Source organism: Meleagris gallopavo, chromosome 7 (genome assembly GCF_000146605.3).
Source record: "Meleagris gallopavo isolate NT-WF06-2002-E0010 breed Aviagen turkey brand Nicholas breeding stock chromosome 7, Turkey_5.1, whole genome shotgun sequence".
NCBI classification, from domain to species: Eukaryota; Metazoa; Chordata; class Aves; order Galliformes; family Phasianidae; genus Meleagris; species Meleagris gallopavo.
The window spans coordinates 15,227,295-15,249,838 of NC_015017.2; the positions used below are offsets into that span (position 1 = coordinate 15,227,295).

The window sequence follows — 22,544 nt, forward strand, 5'->3', positions numbered from 1 at the left end:
ACAAGATATGAGGAACAACATGGAATAACATGGAGAAAATACTAGATATCTCAGAACATAAAAAAATACCTGTTTTTCCAAATCTTGTCCAATAATGCCAGCTTCCACACATGCTGTTAAATTCTTCTCATCTATCCAGAGAATCCGATTCTGTTAAGAAGTGAATCAAAACTAATAATCATTGTTGACCATATAGCATTAGAGAAGGAAATAAACACTATCTGGACATACAAGTTAACATTAACACAATTCAAGTTATTACAGCAGGAGAAGCTAAGCCTCCCCAGTCCCTCTCACAGTTAGACAACAGGTTAGAGTTGATACAGCCTCTGCCATAAGTAACATTATTAATCAGCTCATACTGGAAACATTCACAGAAGCAAAGCAGAAAGATCAGAAAGAATTAAGACAAAAGTACTATGAAAATTAAAATACAGTATTTTTCAAAATGAGTACAACTTAAGGTGCTAGAGACTGAATATCTGGACATCATACTCCAAGAAAAGTACTCTTGAATAAACTCCCTAGGTTGAACAGATGGCACTGAAGTACCCCAGCTCAGCTCTGGGATTTTGACACACTAAATTAGAAGTAAAATATGGTATAAGATGTCAAAGTATGGAAGAACTTAAGAAATTTAAGGTACCGGGAAGGATTATACCTTTTTACCTGATGGGAAACTCACTGACCCATCAGGATATTCTACGTAACAAGAAAAGAAGTACTAAGCATCATTATTAACAAGGACAATCCATGAAGAAGAAACTAATAAATCTGTGTTTAGCTTTGTTTATAGAGAAAATTCCACAGAGGCTTTAACTTCAGTTTGCCCCGATAAGTGATTAACGAGTTATTTACTGGGATTGATAGTTCAGAAAAAAAAAACAAACAACAAAAGCAGCATTATGAATACTATTTAGATTCATCAGCAGAAAAGGCAACATCCAACAACCCTTTACTTTCCCAATTCTGGAACAAAGACTACAGTGTAAAAAGCGATACTCACATTGCTTAATAGAATACAGAAACATTACTTTCGTTTCTATAATTTATGTGCCACGTGTCTGTCTTCCCTAAATAAAGCTAGAATCACTCGTTTTCAAAGAGAATCTCTATCTGAAGGAGTTAGAGATGTACCATTTTATATAGAAATCTTATTTCTTCAAGGAAGGCTGATAGATATAATTTGTTATTATTATTACTGTTATTTTAAAATCTGCAAAAAACATTAAAATTTACAAGAACAAAACTTCCTGCCTGCCTTTCACTTAACTCAGATAATTCCTATATACAAGAATAGTAACTTCCTCTGATTTTCTGTTACGTAAAACTGTACAAAGACTCAGCATTAGGATTTTTTTCTAAGTACATAGGTCATATGAAGTACAGGACTAACTTCAACAAAAATATCATTTAAACTGAAGTACTAATTTAATCATTATAGTACAATTTAATACTTCCATCTTTTCTTGTTCTTGTAACAAAGAAGGAGATGTCATTCTCTAGTGATTCCTTTCTCTAAAGCAACATAGGACAATCTAAATTTCAACATTTTTTTTTCCTGGAAAAGATACATACCATTTGCGATGTATCCAGAGAGACAATTGTTCTTTTTTCTTCTTCAGGGCACTCAAGGGCACTAGAGACACTTGTTCCTCCTGAAAATACGGGATGAATATTGTAAAATTCTCAGGTGAGTTCTCCCCCACCTTCCACATACCGATTCTTCTCTCTCTCCTTTCAGATACTGAACTTACTAAAGATCTCTTTTCGAAAGCTAATGATTAGTATTCTCAGACTGTCCCTGCTCCCAGATTGAGAGTTGCACACAATCTGGGCAACAATGGAACAGGCAAAAGGCTTTAACAGCACTTGATAACAAATCATGAAATTCCAACCATCTCATCTGCCACTGTAAAGCCTGGAATGTAACTTTAAAATGGGGAAGGATAAGAAATCAAGTAATTCAAGAAACAGAGATAGCTGTGGTTTCTATATACTCTACTGAGAGCACTAGAAAGGACACTATATTTCTACCTAAAAAAATTGGCTGAACTACATAATACAGGAATGCAATACTTACCTGAAAGCAAGTAAGAAACTGAAAAAGGTATAACTATAAAAATGGATGAATAAAAACAAATATCAAACTTCTCTGGAGGTTTCTAGTGTATCTCTATAGCATGTCACAGAACAGTCTCCAAAAAGTTTTTGGCTTCTCAAAGACAACAAAAGCCATAGGAAGAAAAGAAAAAGACTAGAATGCTACAAAGATTCCCACCAAGCTACATGCACAGTGCCAGTGCCAGCTAGTAAAACACCAAGAATAGAACACCAGCCACTTTTGTTTCCAGTGATAGGAAAGGTAGCGTTTTCATTTAACATTAACTCCTAAAACAACTTAAAGAGTTGACCCATAGTTTAATATAACAGGCTTGAAGAAAATCTGAATATCTTCCGTATCACAGTCAATGAATAAGAACTAGTCAATACTACTGTTCTCTACAGTCATACAACTGTATCTGGGAAGCACTTTTGGGAGAAACAAACTTTGTTAGTTTGATACAATGTTTAAGGGACATGTTTATATTATCAACAGTAAACATCCTTCCTACAGGGACTACATGCTTGCAGCATGATTACCACATTACCAAGGCACAGCCTTACTGCACAGAATTAAGAGCTCCTGACAAAACACTCATCACAGAAATAAGCTTATGAAAGTCAACATCTCATGTCACCCGATGTCGAAGTCAAAAACAGATAGTTTACCTTACAAGATTTAGAGGAAAATGTATAATTAATAACCTGAAGCCCCTTAGAAGTTCTCTAGACTAAGAAGGACTCAAGCCCTACAAGAGTTCAAAGGCAAATAGGTATATTTCAACTTCACATACATGCTTCTCTTGCACTCCTAATATTCAAAGTGTTTTTACACATGCTGACTTTCGCTCAGCTGACTACAGCAACTTTTAATACTGCAAGATCACAGAAAATAGACAGCATTTAAAATTCAAGGGTTACTCCAAAAGTAATGTCTCCTACTGTATTACTTATTTATTACTTATTACTTATGTATTACAGACTTAAATTAAATTAAATGTGATTTAATACTAGTGGAATAATTTTGCACTAGTAATGTTAAACAAATTTGATATTTAATACTACTTACCACCAAACGGTATTATGCAGAGATTATGTTTGCAGGCTAATTCCACAATTTTAACTACATCTTCGTGGGAAACTGAAAAAGTTAAGCAGAATTTGTGCTTGTTACTGTTGTTTAAATATCACAGTTAAAATACTCAGCAGCTCCCTTTCTGACACCAGCAAGGAAGACGTTTCAAAGAGTTCGGCACTAAAAAGCTGGACCCAAAGTAAAAAGAGCTCCAAGATACCTTTTAGACATAAAACAGTTCCACTTTTAAAGAACTTACTATATAGCTTTGGTCTCCTGCTCAAAGATTGAAACTTACTGGGAATTCTCAGGGTATGATGGACTAACAAATGGGTTAGAATTGAGCTAGGAATCCAGGAGAACAAATTAATATTAAATCTTTACTGAAAACAGATTTTTCAAATCCATTTCAAGCTGAATTAATCTTTTCTGAGAGTTGAAAAATTTTTATCTTCCTGGATGACATTCAGCATCAGAAGAAAGGCTGCTGGTCAAATTTACTTTCTCAGAATGCACTATGTATCTGGTCAAAGATGAAACAGAAATGCTTGTGCACTAGCAAGGAAAAGTACCACCATGTAAACACCACATATACTTGTACCTGAATTTGCGCAGAGAATGAACAGGAATGAAAAAAAATAGGCTTACAAACTCTGTCTATTTTGCTCTTGCAATAGAGAGCAGCTTTAGATCAATGTAGTCAATCATTTTACTTTCAGAGCTGCACAAGAAGTGGTGATTAAGTGCTGTCCATGACCACCACAGCTGTCGTGTCAGTAACTGTCCTCAAATACTCAGATGCATCTTACACTGTCTTTTTAAGCTACCCACGTGATTTTTTTTCCCAAATGAAGTAAGAAAACTGAGCTAAGAGTAATCTTGGGGTTTCTAAGACAGCATAGCTATTCAAAGCATCAGAAAGTTATAAAAACAGTTGGATTCATACAGCCTAGGTGCAACATGATTTTTTTCACTAGCTACTGAAGAACAGCACATGAAAGTAGATCCTAGTGACCTGAGAAACACAACTCAATTAGAAAATTCTCACAAATGAGCAGATGAAGTTTCATCAGTTGAAGTTTCCATATTTTTCTACTTGATAAAAACAAGCATTATTTTCTGCTACATTTTAAACTACAACATTAGTGATTATTCTACTTTAAACAGGTCTAGCCTGCACTGTCATTTCTTCAGGTCAAACACCCTTCATGAAGTGTTTTGACTGGAGTTAACAGGTGTTACACCTTTAAAATTTTATTTCAGTACAGTATGTCGTAAGGTCAAATTTTTTAATGCAAACATTTAATCACTCTTCTACCATCTCATACTTGTAAAAAACAAAAACAAAAACAAAAACAGCAAGATTTAGTCTGCCATTTAGACAGCTATTCATGGTGCATATACAATTTCACATTATATTGTGCTTACTGAAGTCTCAAATTCAGCTGTCATCTGAAATTTCACTTGTATTTAATAATAAATTTTACTTCCCTATTAAGTAATGGGACTTCATGTTACAAAATCATGATTACCATACCCCCCAAAAATCCGTTAGGGTCTCTAAAAAAGAGTGAGGTTGGCCAGACAGCTTCTCAATAACAAAAGAGCACAAGAATTTAGTAAGCAGATCAGAAAGAAGGAGGAATAAAACATCAAGCTTACCAGGCCATACAACTATATCAGGAATTCGCTTAAACATTCCTTCCCTGAGTACAAATATCTCATGTAGGCAGTGACCTGAAAAACAAACGATAAGTAACCAGGTTCAAAGAGGAAGCATCTGAAGTACAGTTATAAAAATGAACTTCTCTTACCATGAGCTCTGAATACCCTATCTTCTGCATCTTGTGAATATGAGATTTTAGTGGCTCTAAGATCCTGAAGAAATTCTTCATTTACAATAGGTGGAGGTACATCATTAACATTTAAAGATGCCTACAACACAAGAAAATATTTCCATTAAAGATAAGCTCCCTTTTACAGCATTTCTTTACAGTTTAAAAAAAAAAAAGGTTTAACCATTAACTTAATACCAGAACACAGCTATTTGAGATCAGAAATACAGAACTTATTTGTCTTATCTTCAGCCATTGATCCATTTGTCTTGCCTAGTACCCATCTGACTAGATGCACATACAGTTTTATTCCATAACACATTTTGATTCTCTTTTCCTGACAAATCTGGAGAAGTGAACAAGCTTATGAGTGCATACTAGGTAAAATACTTGCCTTACGGCATTCAAGATTTAAGAGAAACAACTGCCTGAACAGTACTGAAGACCCTTAAGTAGATAAAGTTCAAAATTTAAAGAAACACATACTTTGTCAATTAGTTTACTTTGTGAACATAAGTGTAATGCTTGTAACTACTTCGAATGTTGAATGGTGAGCTCTATGATGAAGAATCATAGAATGCTCTGGGTTGAAAAGGATCTTAAAGATCATCTATTTTCAACCCCCCTGCCGTGGATAGGGTCACCAACCACTAGACCACGCTGCCTAGAGTCACATCCATCCTGGAAGAAAAAGGGAAGACTTCACCTTCAACAAGAAAGTATTCAGGTGATTACCAAGATCTATGGCATACTTCGAAGAAACTACATAAGGTTACATAGAAATTAAGAGGACTTAGAGGATAATTTAGTAAAGAATATTTGCTTTAGGCAGGTTCATAGCTGACAGTTCACAAAAACTCAGAGGCTCAAGAGAATAGCTAATTATTTGCTTTTTCTTTTCATATAAGACACATGACCTTATGAAAATACAGTTTTAATAACGATTTACTTCTGAAAAGACATGCTACTTCGACTTGTTTTTCAGGGATGATGCCATATTTGAAATAAGGTGTTAGACATTGGAGAAAAAGGTTTTTCCCTCCAGCATGTTCACACTGTCACCTACAAACAGAGAAATGAGATTAAGGCAAGATCAGGCAAGAGGCATAGAGCTACTAAGAGATCCTGATTTTAGGGGCCAGTCATAATAAGCTGAGTGTCGCTGCTCTTAGCTCTTGCTAGTCTGCTATTAACATACATTCATAGAATGCATTTGGATAAACTCAAGAGAAGAAATCAAACCTGGAAAATGTGAGGAAAAACAACTATACGAAGTAACCAAGTAATTAAAGATCTCTGTTCAAAGAAAATTCCTGTTAGCTCGCCTCATATTTTCTGTTTCAAACTTGTTTCTTCATGGATTTTTGTAGATAAACGCATTTTGTTTCATTTCAAATTGAACACCAAATGCTTGATGATCTTGGTTCTCTATAAGATGAAGACAAACTACCTAGAACTATAAGAATTCCTTTCAGTTAACTATATTGGGGTGGGTTTTTTTGTGTTCTGCAAGAATTTATTTACATTTTGAAGATGAAAAATGAAAGTGCACATTCCTCTCTGTAAGTCTTACGTAGGATGCCACACAAAAATATTTTTTTTCTTATGGGACTGAGATATTTTAGAAGTTGTATACTGAAAGGTTAGACAGGAAACATACATGAACTAGGTTTAAACTGCTGTCTTTTCTAAGTCTAGACTGAAAAGGGAAAAAAGTCATCAGGCCTCAAGCAGCAGAAAAGTGGGTACATTTACTGTGGTAAGTTACAACAGAAAGGATGCTCATACAGGGAACCCTTCAGTCCTATAGAACAGAAGCAAGAAGAGATAAAGACAAATAGACCAAGACATTCTATCCCTACTGTTGTTCCTGTGTCTGAGTTCCTTCATGCTCTGATGATAACAGACAGTGAAAACCAACACAGTGCAACAACCTGCAATATAAATCAGGAACTGTAAGATAGACGTGAAAACAGAGAACCTCTGGTATTGAGAATAACTATGAAAAGTACAGATATATGCTGGAAACTGCAAAGAGCCCTACTCTGTGTCAAGATAGTCAGCATGGTTCAGACCACAACAACAGAGGTGTATGACATAAAAAAAAAAAGCAAAAAAAAAACAACACTGCTGGCAGATATCTTGCACACTATCCCTTCAGGACACGCTGTGAAATCAAAATACCATTCAGTAATCTGCCCTTGTCTTCCAATTCTGCTTTATTCTCTATATTCTATACACACAGGACTCCTGGTCACGATGAACTAAAGCAATTTTGCTGTGAGCAGCTGCCAGTTAAGACCAAGGAATGCACATAAGGAAAATTTTATACTGACACATGGAGAAACTAAGTCAGCACATGAAAGAACGAACTGACTAGCAGAAGACTGAAGTGCTTGAGTTTTTCAAGCCCAATGAGATTACCTGATTCTCAGAAAACACAACGTTGAACTCACTTAAGATATGGGTAAATAAAACTGTTACCCAAAACAGTGTCACTACAGTTACTGTACAAGAACAACCTTCTTCCAGCGCTGCTTTGGCAGCTATCTAGTCAGGAACCTACAGCCTCAAATGAATTCTTCTTAAATGAGATGGGTCAATCTTGAGATATTCTGCTTGAAAAGCAAAATATGTATGTTTCGCAAACCCAGAACATTCTGAACACGCTTGTTTTTTTTTCCTGAAAACATTCAGCACAATCTTGAGTATTGAATATTGAGCTAGTTTTCAGCAGTCAAACGTGAAAAATATTGCTTGGATAACACGAAATACACTGAAAATACAACACAATTTAGTGTCACCCTATCTTCCATATTTATTTTCACAAACAATCGTTACAGTTTCATGAATAATAATTCTCTGTAGGCTAGCATTTTCCACAATCTTGAAAAACAGCCTATAAACAAGGACTAAAATTTCCCTTTGTGGGAGAAACTTAATCCAATTAATGCACAACCAGTTGACCTAGAACTACAAGCTGTGCTAAGTCACTGGAAGTTTTACATAGTAGTTCTACATCAGATATAAACTCTTAGGTGTTAATACACTGTGGTTAAATCAATTACATGCAAGGACCTTCAGAACAACAGCTGAATCACCTTTAACAATCCAGTGTTGATCATCACCAAGACTAACATTTAAAGGAACTGGTTTGGCTATTTACTTACTCTAGAGGTAGTTTTGTGCTCCAGACTTGCTCCAAAGGTTTTTTCTATCCATTCTTTAAAAGTTGGTAATACCATACCACCTAATCTGTACCTGAAAAGTCAATATTACAAAGCGTCATTTTAAATTAAAAGAATGTATGTCAGATACACTTCTTTTGATTCTGCATAAGTATCAATAGTAAGTTTTAAATTCAGTTCTTCATCTAAAAGGCTGCAAAGTTCTGCCCATTCAGTTTTCATGAAACTACACAGTTTCATTGCATTTAAGTACTCTGTACTTAACACAAAAACAAATCAGATGTCAGTACCTCAGACATTATTTTCCTTTATGACTGTTGGGAACTGAGGCATAAGGATTTTCAGATATCCCACCCCCCACTTTCATTTTTAAGTGACACAGAAAACAGTGTCATAGTTTACATGCTAATTACAGAAGGAGAGCATGTATGTACAGACACACTGCACTGTAAACTAAAGCAGTCTCAAACACACAAACCCAGCTCAATACACTTATCACGGTGTCAAGAAAATCAGAGCTAAAGGTTCCTCTCATCCTCAGGATGCATTCAAACCCATCAAGTGATGTGATTATCACAAACCTGTTGGCAAGAGCTATGACCGATGGAAGTTGCAAAACAAGTGACGAAGAAGCTGGTCATGGTTCTTGGACGTGGCATGCACCACAAGTGAGGCAGGGCACACACTTAAACATTAATGAGGTGGAAACTTGTAAATTACATACATTTACACATTTCATATGTTTACAATATATGCACAAGCATTCTCCGAGAAGAAAACAATTACTCTTCTTCAGTATAAAGAGCTTTCAGCAGTTGAAAATCTTGTAGCTCGTATGTAGATCAATACATTAGGCCCCACAGATCTTTCTTCTGTGATAATTTAATTATTATATCTAACCATGACCCTGTGCTTCACAGCTACCATTAAGTCATCTACTATGCAAAAAGAGCAATTCATTTCGTTTCCTTATCTTAACTACCTTCTAGTTCTCTCATTGATAAAACAATCAAAAACCTACTCAATTCCTAGAGACAAAAGGGTACAAACACATTGCAACTCAGCTGGAAAGGCTAAGTTCAGTGATCCCTTCTGTGACAGCTATTATTATATTGTGTATATTCATACAGAACAGAATGAGTTCTGTGGAAAGGCAAGTACAAAAAGCAACAGAAGTTTAACGTACAAGTCTAATGTAAATTGGGAATCTGCAAAGGTACAGAATGTCTTGGTTCAGCTTGGTGCTTTTTCGTCTCCAGACACACTTTTTGGTATTGCCCACCTATTGCTATAGCTTTCTCAAAGGACAAAGTAAAGCTGACAGAAATCTAACAACTAACTTAGGGCAAACAAAAGTCCCAACAGAGAGGAAATTGGTGAGTTTACTGCACAGAACGCAATCATGACTAGTTACTCAAGGGTAAGCTTAGTACATATGATGATGGTAGAAGAAGTCCCTGAAAAAAAATAAAATAAGAACTGTCCTCCCTGGAAACATAGGTTTATTTGCTCACTCAAGCAAGTATCTTCTACTTCTGGTGTGATGGTATAGTTGATAATGAAAAAAAGATAATTTGACAAGTAGAAAAGCACAGTCTGTTGGGACAGTCGGTGCAACTTTCATAAAGAGAATTCCTGTTTCACTAACCCTTAGAGTTCTATGAGAGTGTGAAAATAAAGTAAACAAGGTGACTGCAATGAACATTACATTCTATGTCCCTCTCTATTTCCACAGAGGTTCTACCTCAACAGCCATTAAAGAAAATACGCTCCTACAGTACTGATGGGAAGGTTCTTCTCAAGGCTTAAAGATAAGAAAAATAAGTCTGTCCAAAACAGGAGTGCAAATTGCCACATTGTTACTACATAAAGTCTTCATCAGTGATCTGGACTTAACAGTGGACTCTCCAATCAGGTGAATGATAAAAGATCATTCCCATCTCTTCTAGAACAGGGAACAGTACTCATCAGTTCAACAGCAGCCTCAGTGCTTCCTCCAGGAAAAAGTACTATGCTTTTGCCTCTTTCAATGTACCCCATATAAATTCTTTATGCAGAGCATAAACAACCCCAGATAAAGGTATCAGATGAAAAAACGAGTGACAAAGCAACAAGGGTCAGAATCTTAGCAAAAGGAAAGATCACCAAGATCTTCGTACATCGTATACAGTGAACTCACAAGCCTAAGATAATGCTTTACATTTTAACCTGGGACTGAAAATGAAAAGATTAATGATTTGTGTTCAATACTTGAGAGAGACTTTTTTTGCATGTTTGACTCAAACTAGCTCATGCCAGTTGTGCAGAAACTCAAAGAACAATGAGTTTTTCTTCAGTACAGTGTCCCAGCAAATTCATTTCTCTTTCCTATTATTATTGTTATTTTTCTCTTAACAAAAGGATATTATTTTTAGAACTATGAAGACTGTAAGACTCTTTTCATTTCAGGTATAAAGGAGCAGTAAAATATTGAATGACAGGCTTGAAACTCAGTGAAGAAAGAAAAGAGATCCCGAAGAAGAATTAAACTTGTCTTTGCTGAAAAACTGTATTTTTCAGAAAAACAAATTTGCTGTGTAAAGGGCTAGAAGACAACAGATCAGAGCTGTATGTTGCCACCACAAAACATGCAACTGTTCATTCATTTAGATTTTTAAGCTAAGAACATACAGAAACTCCAAGCGCAACAGTTAAGAAACCTAAAACAAAATTAAGAGTTAAGTAAAGCAACTCGCTGATGCTCACGAGATTTTCAAAACTGGAACTACTCCATGGAACTGCTCCATGATTTCTATGGTTTAGAATATGGTACAGATTCTCATTCTACACTCCAGGGGAAGTTTCACTACTACATACAGAATTCTGTAAAGCCACACAGAACGAATGACGTGTTCTACGAAATATAGGAGCTTTCTGTTGCTTTCAGCTTAGCTGAACACTGCAGTTTTAAAGCTCTTTTACAAAAAATTACTAATAAAATACTTTACTTCAGTGATATGACTTGCCAGCTTACCTCTTTCCTGTGAATTCTGCTTGACCCTTCTTATTGAATATGAATTTGGAGTCATTATATCCCCATCCATTCCACTTCAGAATTTCTTGTCTAGAAAGGGGAAAACATATATGATTGAAAATGTTAGCACACTGTAAGGCCAAAATGTTTGTATGATTTATGATTTTATAGCTTTGAAAACATAGCAACTTAAGAAGTCAAATATATATCAAAAGTACAGAACCTAATACACGTAAAAATCATTTGCAGTCATAACCATTACTCCTTTAGATTGCATTTTAAGGTTTGAAGGACAAGATGCTTTGTGAACAACCAGCTGAAATCAATATAAACTGTACAATGAATATTTTTGAATCAGCAAAGATTACATTTGAAAGATGTTCATCTTTAAACCTCTACATCACTACTAGAAGTAGCAGTACTACAAACAGGTAGTAGCAGCTGAAGAATGAAAAAAAATGCAGTAGCTCTAGATATCACAAAATGCACTAAACTTCAGTTAAGCCTGACATCATTACTGCAACCCCATTACATTTCCAGCATTCACGTGAGGCACTCAGAGACATTCCCATTAAAAATATACTTTGAAAAGCTGAAAAAACAGAGCAGAGGGAATAATATACCAAACAGTGTGAATTATCTCAATGTAATGAGACCATAAGAAAGGTAATATGAAAAAACAAAACAACTGTCAAAATATTATCACAAGATTGAGGCATCTAAACACAACCACTCCAAAACAACCACTCCAAAACAACCACAATAAAAATCATCAGCAGTGTATCAGTGTAAACACATTGAAGATGCAGAGAAACACAAAGAGTAATTACATATCAATTCAATTTTGCTTAAAAAAAAAACAAAAAACCAATTCATTTAAATTAGAAATGAAGTACTAATGTAAAAATTGAATTAACAAAAATGCATCTTAAAGAAGAACAGATGATACATCTCACTCTGCTACACATAGTAAACATAGATCTTACTCTTTGACTGTATCGTAGAAGAGCAAGACAACGATCAGTGATCAGTTAGAGAAGACTTCACAGCTCAAAGTCACTGCCTGAAAGCAGTTGTAACTCCACAGTACATGCAAGGTAGCTGGGTGCTGCTGGACAATCAAAGGTCTTTGTAACAGAGAAAACACAAAAGCGAGCTCCTGAGATACCACCAGTGCTGTACTCAGTCAGAGCTCAGTTTCCTCCAACTGCCTGTCCACAAGGCTTCAAGTAATCGAATGGAAAAAATGGGGACTTCTACTACAGAAGCTTGATACAGACATTTCAACAAGCCTTTGATAAGCTTAGCATTTCCTAGGCAAGCTTTATAGGAACTTCAAGCACTTAGTAACTGATACATTTGTGAAATAGCCAGTGTGTGATGCTTCCGCACACTGAGGAACTGACTGTAACACTGCCTCCAAATTAAGCTGTTCCATGACTAGCTAAGACTGCAGTCTTCCTCAAGGCTGACTACATGGAGTACTTCTGTACGTCCAATCTCTAGTTTGTTCAATCATGTAAAGTCAGAACAGACTTGATATCAATCAACCAAATTTGAAGAAGGCTTAAGCAGGTCCTCTTTTCAAGGCAGTATCAAAAAAACACTGCTAAGTGTGATGTGTGGAACAGGGCAGAGAAAGCAGCAGCGAGGCTGGAGAAGATCAGCCTGAATGAGACACAAAGGGGCAGACTCCAGAGGAGCCAATGATTCTGGGTAACCAAGTGAGTGCTGCTCTGGGACACTCAACCACCCTGATGTCCACTTGGACAGATGAGACCTCCAAAGCCCAGAGGGGCACAGTGAAGGCACTGAGTAGAGACTCAGCAAGGGGCTCCTTCCGCTAAGCCGTCTGCATTGCCAGTTCCTGGCCCTTCCTGAAGGCCTCCTTTCCTAGGCTGTTGCTTTCTTCGGGTTTTAAAACACTAAACAGCACATAAGAACTCAGATTTCCTAAGAGCTTTCAGGATGAACTATTTCTAAATGAAATAAGTAAGTAATGGTTGTGGTTTGCTCTGAAAGATAACACAGCTCTTATTATTGCTGAGGTGAGAGTAATTAATTTAAACGCTAATACAACAGTTCACATTTGCAGAAGACAGCTGGTTCTGAAACATCTCAACTACTGCATAGAGCAAATCAGGCAAATCACCCTTTGCCTAGAAGATGGTTTTGTGGCTTGTGACAGGCAGACACAACGGGAAGTTAATTATAAACATCTAATTTCTATATTCAAAGCTACCCCAAGCAATTCTGAGGTTTCTGTTTGGAGACAGAAAGGGCTGTTTTGTAATGAGCCACTGACATTTATTCTTTCCTTTGTTCCACCACAGCAGGGAGTACTGCCAGCTTCAGGACTGCTATCTGATTTACTTACAGTGGCTCCTAGCGCTTCTCGCCTACACAGTAGCAAGTCGGAGGAAATACTGCATGTGGCTTCCTAACAAGTAGCCTAAAAACATCCAGAATATAAAATAAAATGACAGATTATCTAGCTCTGAGTGACAAGGCCACCAACATTTGCTGTTTTTCCTGTTTTGAACTCAAAGCTGCTAAGTTTTGTGTTGTATTTAAGCTGCCTCATTTAAAGATGACGGCTTTTCTATTCGGGTACAGTGACCCCAACAGAATATCAAGCTCATTAGCCCTACCTTCGCATTAAATATTAGCAATTGATCCATTCTTCCTTGCTTCCTAACTTCTAAGCCAGAAAATCAGTACTGAAATGAAATGATAGATGTAAAAATGTTAAAAGCAAGCTTTGCTTTACATTTTTTTTTTTATATTACATACGTACACATACACACCATATGCATGTAAAATAAGTAATGATATTGCCTGAAGGGAAAAACCTGAAAGAAAGCAGGTTACCATGGAAACACTGACAATAGGAGCAAGTGTTGTGAAAACAGTGTGCTAAGGTTAATCGAATTCAAACCTTTCCTTACAATGCTCTGCACTGAAACGCTTAGTTTGACTTGATGCAATAAGAATTACTCATTTTTATTTTTACAGCAAAAACTCTTGTACAAATTCTCTTCACTTTTCTGAAGAGTTGGCTACAGGAAGCTGTGCAGATCACAGCACAAGATAGATAACGTACCTAAAATAAGCACACTGAAGCCTCCAGTGAAGGTATTTAGAATGGCAGGCAGCCCACGAGAGGACAGGCGGACCTCCCAGCACCCAGACACTGCCTGCACTCCCACAGCCCACAGCTCTGTGACAGGCTGCCAACGTTTTCCTTTCCCTAGAAAACCCAAGCAGCAGCACAGGCCCTTCTGCAGGTATTGGAGTTGAACATCCAGAAGATCAATTACCATAGCAATTACATCACGCATGCTATTTTCCAGTAGTTGAAAATGAATGGCACAATTATACACCACATCATCACACACAACACAAAGAACTGCCAGGTAAAAAGAGGTTTTTCTTTTAAAAGAAAATTTTCTCCAGCAATCACAGCTTTTTATCTTCCATGGTTTAAACCAGATTGATATTACAAAATCAGAAGCACACAGTTTTTTCTCTTCCAATAAAGTTACAAGACCACATTCAGAGAAATATAGAAACCAAGCTGATGAATGAATTGTAGCTTAGTAGCATTAATTACTTGCATCATTAGAGGGATATATATATATATACCCAAGCACAACGATCTCAACACAACTTCCCCCTCACTTCTACAAAACCACGTGAAATGTAGCACATCATGCAAACGGAAGCAAACAGGCTACTTCACTAAATGGGCAATGGCCATTTCCTGCATTTTCTTCAGAGAAGCAGCCCTAAGTCTGTGCCATTCAACCAACTGCACCAATGGGACCCAGCTAGAGCAGAGCCAAAATGCTCACGGCAGTGTTCTCACAATAACCACCAGTGCTTTCAATTCAATCATCAGCCGATGCTTAGCCTGCAAACATCACATACACAAAATAAACAGACACTCCTGTTCTGCCACACAAGAACAGCACATTCTTGGAAATGACATGTAAGTGGCAGTTTCAATAGCTAGCACATTGGCTGAGCCACCACTGTTTGTCTAATGGAGCAATGCAGACAAGTCTTACAGGCTGTGATGTTCTTCCAAGACCTGGAGCAGGCACGCAGTAAGATTCAGGCAGCATTATGGTGCTAAGGATTTGTACCCAGGTTATTATCTATACAGTAACTCCTCAAAGCCCACTTTAGCTGGACTTCTGGCTACTAACTCAGAACCATTCCCTTAGGCGATACCAGGAGGTCCGCTCCCTCTGTGCTGCATGGGCTACACAGTCCCATCATTCCAGCACCAGTTAAGAAAGCTTCTGCAGCCAGTAGTAAATTAGAATTAGGTCCCTGGAAATTAGGAAAGCGAACATAGCCCAAGGAGTCCCTTCAAGAACTACTTTATGAAAGCATCATTTATCTGGAGAATGACATGCTGCAGGCAGGGAATATCTGCTGTGCTTGTCATTCTCACGTCTTCCCTCGCAGGGAGCCTTCCCTGCAGCAAACCAAGCCTCAGCGCAATAGCTTCTGAAGGCCATTAAGAGGCCTTTTTTAGTAAACTCAGACACATCCCAGTTCTGCAGCCTGTGTTTTCACATAAACCTCTGCAGCTGCACACACACCTACTACAGCTGCCGTTCTGTTTGCCAAGTATCTGCTACAGCAGCATGAACCTTGGTTCATATTTACAGTTTAAATCCACAGAAAGCTGCAAGCATAGACAAAATTTAAGGCATGGAAGACTTGATAGGACCAGAACAGAGTGTGGCGTGGCTCTTTTCTGTTTGGTTTGCTTTTGTTTTTATCAGAACATTTTAAAAAACAAATGTTAACTCTTCTTACATAATGCCAACATTGACTACTTCATTACATTTTAATAATAAAGCCCCAAGGAACAAGGAAATTGGTGCTTCTCCAGTGTTCTCTTGTAGAAAGCTTAAGCAATTTGGTGGATTAAGTGAATTAAAGATTAAACACTATATTCAGTCTAAGGAAAGCCAAGATACTATACCTACACTTCTGATACTATTGGCCAGATGATTCTCATGCAAGGGAGCACTTTACAAAAAGCTATTTCTATTCCATCTACTACTTCCACTGGTATCAGTTTCTATCTTTGAAGTGACAGCTCTGCTGCAAAAATGCATGCATGTGGCTACTTCCAGGCAGACAGGGAACAGGCACCTCAACACTTTTCAAACACTAGAGATCAATCACGTAAGAAATATTTCTCGGAAGCTTGCAAAGTCAGGAAGACTGCTTCACTGTCTTCAAAAATCCCATTTAACAGAGCGATCAGCAGTCTGCTGTGAATTTTCTCAGGCAAAATAAGCTCAGCTTCTGGACAAGATCTTTACCCATTGCGTTGAGGACTTTCCAAAGCAAATACATCAGATATTACTGAAGAACACTTTTTGGCTTCTACTATCAACACAGAAAATTTGTGTACAACAGCTACTTTTGGATGTTACACACACTACAGATGTCTGTGGTTGACTTCCTGGAAACCACTGTGGCCTGGATTAAAAGTAATTATTGTAGACTTTTGCATTAGCAAAGTGTGTTCTTTTCAACTTAAGTAAATCTTAAGTTTAAATAAATAAATATGTATACATTCAATTTCTTGCATGTAAGAGTTCAGATCTTAGCAGATATCAAGAAAACAATCTAAAAATTCAGTTTTTCACATTAACTACTTTTCGTGTAATAATCTGTATTGTAATTCACATGTTAAGCATAGTTAACACTTACACTTGTATCTAGGTTTAATTTTTTTTTTAATAAAATTTAACCAATGGATATATTCACCTTATTCACCTTGGTTTACTCAAAATGAAAAGACTTAACAGGAAACTTATGTTTATTTAAATGAATTCAACTCTGACATTTCTTCCATACCATCTGACTGAGGAGTTAACTATTTATAGTTTGGTAATAGATATGAATTGCTGTTGCATATGAAGTCACATTTGCCTTCAAGTTATGGCACTTTCTATTATCACATTACTATTTACACGTGAGAATCTGCTTATATACTTCAAGAAATAACCTTGACAAACAATTACCTGCTTTGATGCAATCACAAAAGCCTCCTGTGAACTGACACACCTTCCTCAATGCAACATGCTCTTGCTCTTATGGTTTATTAAGATTCTTTCCTTCTATGCCATATATGGAATCTAACCTTTCAAAGTTCTAAGTTTAGTGAGAAACATCAGGATATATACAGAAGAAAAGCTAACTTCTGAGCAGTTTCTTGCAGCAGGATTTTTCAGTGAGTAATTGCATTCCTCTCCTCATTGATGAAGGTGTTACCTCACCTTGGTTGGCTCTTACTTTGCTCACGTGTGGTGGCCAAGGGCACCAACTCGTGCAGCCATCCTGGTGGGACAGCAGTCTGTGGTTGTGGCACTGAGGGACTGGTTAGTGGGCATGGTGGGTGTGGGATGATTGCTGGACTCGATGATCTTGGAGGTCTTCTCCAGCCCTTGTGATTCTATGGATTTCACTCTGAGAAACTCCCTGTGCTCCCCAGACCTTCTTCATCCTCTGGTGCTTACCTTAAGCTTCAGTGTCACCAGTCTCCAACCTAAACAGATCCTGAATTCACTTGAGAACAAAGAGTAATACCAAAAGTCTTGACAGGTTTTAAAGTACTCACGCAAGCATAGAGGCATAGTCATCACTTAAATTTACTTGATATAAATCTTTACTGCAATGAAGTGTTTTTAAATTAGTGGTATGATAGGATGCCTTTGACCTTATCTGTTACATTCAAGTAGCGTCTCTAGGCACCAACTCATGCTTTGCTTGACCTAGAGTTAGATGTTAACAAGTTACCTTGAGCAACCTGGGTTTGAACTTGCTAAAGAGGGGGACTGGCTATGCACTCATCCTGTGGCTTACACTGGATAACACTGTGTCCATAATAAGTAGAAGAAAGCCACAAACATCTTTTCATCCAACAGGAGAAAAAAAACTTCCCCACAAAAAGACAGGAAAGTGAGGAAATCTACTCTGCTTTTTCTTAGCTCCAGGATACAAAAAGATAAGCTTATTAGATGACAGATGAACATTTTATTACATTCAATCAACACTCCCTTTTAAACTTTGAAGAACTTTGGCCCTTGTTAAGTTAGTTATAACACAATCTACTACAGCTAGATTAATTCTAGTGCTCCATCTCTGGGGCACTGCTATTTTCTGGCATACATAGAAGTGATTCCGGAATAACTGTGTCCTGAGGAATTGCAGCACTTTACTGTTTTCAAAGTGATACAGTACAAGTTGTACACTTCATGTAGTTAATCTTCAGAATAACTGTATATAAAGTTTTTATCTTAAGCCCCACCAGTAAAATGAGTTTAATAATAACCAGCCACCAAAAGCCAACAGAAAAACATTAGGTTTTGAAAAAATACTTGCAAGGAAGAATTACTTTCCAATTCAAGCTTTTAGTAAGTTTTTCAGGAGGCACGTCATTTTTTTAAGGCTTGAAGACACACATGTTTTTATAACTATGACCTTCATCTTTCATTCAGCACTGAATTAAAACCTACAATCCAAAACAGAAATGTTCTGCCCATAAGTAACGCCTCTCTACTCTTACAGTACAAAGGACTTGCCGCTCATAAAGTACACTCTTACAGTGGATCCTCCTGTAAAGAGAATGCTGCACTAAGCACAAGATAACTTATCTTTTTTGATAAGATTTCCTCTTTTTTTTTTCTTCTTCTGAAAATGACTTATCAAAAGAAAAAAAAACAGGAAACACACTGCAATCTTTAAACACATCCACATGCAAACATACTGGCTAGCCTTCACAGGCATTTTGAAATGGAGACATCTTGATGAATACCCACAGGAGCTCTGTACATTTTACATATTCCCCTTCCTCTCCTCCTTACTGGTGATGAAAAACGGCTGGATAAGACCCTTACTAGGGTGGTCTTCAGACTGTCAACAGCATTTGAAAGAAAACAGCATTTCTGCAGGTCAGTGTCTAGTGACTACTATATAAGCATTAAGACATTTTTTTGGTCAAAACAAGTCATCTACTTTGCAGAAGAAACACTACACAAAGAGAATGCAGCTAGATCTGGTAGAATTGCCTGTCAGATGCTTTGACTATTTCAGACATTACAGGAAAGATGCAACAGGCCTAATGAAGACAGAAATTTTTGAATAAAGTACCTGGGCTGCAGTTTTGCTGGCAAAAAAAATAAATTAATAACTCAAAAGAGGCAGAAAAGCTGAATCATCATAAATAGATTTAATAGAAGACTGAAAGAAGGAAACCATTTGGGTTTGAACTATTCTAGTATTGCTGGAAAAAACACACAGAATCAGTGCATCATCTATAAATCAGTTATTCTCACTAGATATATTTTTTTAAATCAAGCTGGTTAGCAATATATAAAAACACAATCTTCAGGATCTTCCCAAAATAGAAAGACATATTAGTTAGCTTTCAAAATCCACGCTCCTCTTTCCCTGGTAAGCAGGAAAAATGGCTGCCAAGTCTAGTACTTCATCTCTCTCAAGATGCAGTTACGCAAAGATATGTGGAAAAGCACTATCAAACTGGATAGACTAAACAATTTCACTTGCTATTAACACAAAATTTATACAGATTGATTTCTTTCAAGCAGAGAGCTTGTTACAGTGGTAAGTGTGAGTATCTATACAGATAAAAGAAGTTACCAGAAACGCAAGTTTTATTTTAAGCAGTTTCAAGACCTTGTAACCTACTCCAAGACCTAAGTTGAAAGTAGTCCAGCATCTTCCACTTTTCAATTGTTCAGCTTCACTGGGGTCAGACACCCTTAAACTGAAATAAAGAAGCATTGCCCGAGTAGGTCAAGTACTGAACATGGAATAGTCGTCTGTCAGCAAAAATATTTAACCAGCTGAGTTACTAAGCAAAGAACCAAACCTCCTTAGACTCACTTTTACACTTCAAAAATCTACTGTATCTAACCAGTTCATCTCCTTATGTCGAATTGCTCAGTAATCACAGCCTGAAATGCTGTGTTCAGCTATTATTTTTTACATCTAATACATTTACTACAGCCTTCAGACACTTGAACAAGATTTTTTAGATACCTGACGTTTCCTTATAGCTGATTATTGCCTCAAAATCCTTGCAGGATTTCTAGACTCAGCCTCTTACACCCAATATATGACCACGGAGGATGGTGTTTGGTTTTGCTTAGGGGCTTACGAATGAAGGAAAGCATATATTTAAACAATGACTTTTAATTACACAACAGCCTAAGAATTCCAGCCACGCCTAAAGCAAAGAACTCTATTAAAATGTCCATTGCATTCATTGTAAGTCCTAGCCTCACACAAGTGCCTTTGTACCATGATAGGTTTAGTGAACCTAGCTGCAAAGTTAAGAAGTCAATTTCCTAAAATTCCTTGCTTTTGGCAAGCTTCAGATAACTGTTACAGTCATTCTGCAGCATTCTTCAAATTCATCTCAAGAATCTCTTTCCCTTCTCATTCAAGCAAAAGCACCTTTGATAAAATCTAATAATTACTGAAGTTGTTTTAAAATGTTCCTTTTTTTCCCCAATATAGTTAAAATTCCTCTTCATCTCCTAAATTCTCTCTAGACTTCTCTAATACTCTTGAACTTTTCTTTATTATGCCTCACAGAAGACCTCTACAGCTGTGGTTGACCTTCTTCACTTTCACTAAGTAATCTCAGCCACCCAGACTCACCTATGGTGGCATGAATCCTTCTGCCCAACACTTTCTAGATCTTATGAATGGGTCAACCAGGTCCAAATTAGCTGGAAGTCACTAGAACAGAACTCAGGCATTTATCATCTGCAAGCTGTAAATCACAATTACTAACAGAGCTTTTATTTCCATACATACAGAAATATTGAGCTCTAAGTACTCCAAGACAGCTGTACCAATGATATGGATCACACACTCCAGTAGTTCCCTTACACTATCACAGAATAATGTCCCATAGTCGTATCACTTTAACCTTAAGATCCCTGAAGCAATGTAGTTTATTCTTAATCCAGAACAAGTTAATCAAAATAAAAGTAGCAATTATGCTCCGATAGCGAATACTAATAGTGGAGAACAATGCTATTAACCTGTTGAAAAGCAAGTGTTAAGTTCACCATGCCCATGGTTTCTACACTAAAGGTGGCTACCCTCAGGTAGATATTCACCTTCATATAACCATGTTTCTGCTGCTCTTCAAAGATGTGGGAACCTGCTCCAGAAATTACATAAAAATTAATTTCAAGTAGATCCGTGACAAACAGCTAAATCAGAATTTTTCAGAAAAAATGATTTCTTCCTGAACTCAAACAAAAGAAAAAACTCAGTGTGGAAGCCAACGCTTTTGGTAAAACCCGCTTCTGTCAGTGAGTAGTGCTGCTTGATGCATCCCCTCACTGAGGGCTAAATGCTTTCAGTTTGTAACATTTGGCTTCATGCCTATGACATCCCAGTCCCCACAAAGCAGGCAAACTCAGCTCAAGGCACAAATAGTCTGTTAGAGTAACTCAGACCGTTCCTTTTATCTCATGTGGCTTGCCTGAGAAAATGTTCAGAGCAAACCTCCAGCTGAATGGGTTTTCCACACAGGAGCAATGAGTCACAACTACTGCCTGTCCTGCCAGCTTCTTGGCTGCCTCCATACAGCCACATACCACACCAGTCCCTCTGCACTGCTCTATGGAGAGTGGTGGGCTGTCCATAACCTAAGCCATGAGATGCAAGGCAATGTGCACACAGCAAATTGGCATCAGAAAATGGGGCCGTCACAACGTACATGCAAGTCCATTCCTCCAGAAAATGGACTGGACAGTGATAAGTTACTTGAAATCATACCTATGTGCTGTAACTACAGCATTTAATCCACCAGATAAATAAATCCAAGAGTTGGTGAACCAATTTATTGCTAGATAATTCTACTGTTTGTCTTTCCTCGGTCTCACGTGAAATGAGATGCTTCACTTACAGAAAGAGCATAAGATGTACTTCCGTCCACTCACCTCCAATAAATTCAAGATAGAGCCCAACTCACAAGTGCATGCTAGTAGCACCCACAAGAAGGCCTCACATATCCGTGGGCCCGGGAGCACACAACCTCCCCTCTTTACGAACTGCTCTTTTCATCACGGCATCCTCAAGCCCTTCCCAGACACCGAGCCTCTCCTCCAGCTCTGAGGACGACAGCGAGCGGCTCCCCACGCTAACACACCGCTCAATCCCAGAAGCTAAGGACCGCTCTCCCCAAGGACTTCCCCGGCGTCTCCCGATCCCTCCGGGCCCGCAGCCCGCTCCCGGCCGCCCGCCCCGTCCCA

The 22,544-nt window shown here is 37.6% G+C and overlaps 1 protein-coding gene across 1 annotated transcript in view; it reads right to left on the minus strand.

Annotated features, from left to right (window-relative positions):
- AGPS (alkylglycerone phosphate synthase) overlaps positions 1 to 22,544 on the minus strand; it is a 71,669-nt gene that overhangs the window by 31,178 nt on the left and 17,947 nt on the right. Inside the window, exons 2-8 of the mRNA XM_031554289.1 lie at positions 11,215 to 11,304; positions 8,184 to 8,274; positions 4,993 to 5,113; positions 4,841 to 4,915; positions 3,173 to 3,244; positions 1,579 to 1,658; positions 70 to 150 (exon numbers count right to left, since the gene is read on the minus strand). Of these exons, the coding sequence (XP_031410149.1) occupies positions 70 to 150; positions 1,579 to 1,658; positions 3,173 to 3,244; positions 4,841 to 4,915; positions 4,993 to 5,113; positions 8,184 to 8,274; positions 11,215 to 11,304 (610 nt within the window). The remainder of the gene's footprint in view (positions 1 to 69; positions 151 to 1,578; positions 1,659 to 3,172; positions 3,245 to 4,840; positions 4,916 to 4,992; positions 5,114 to 8,183; positions 8,275 to 11,214; positions 11,305 to 22,544) is intronic.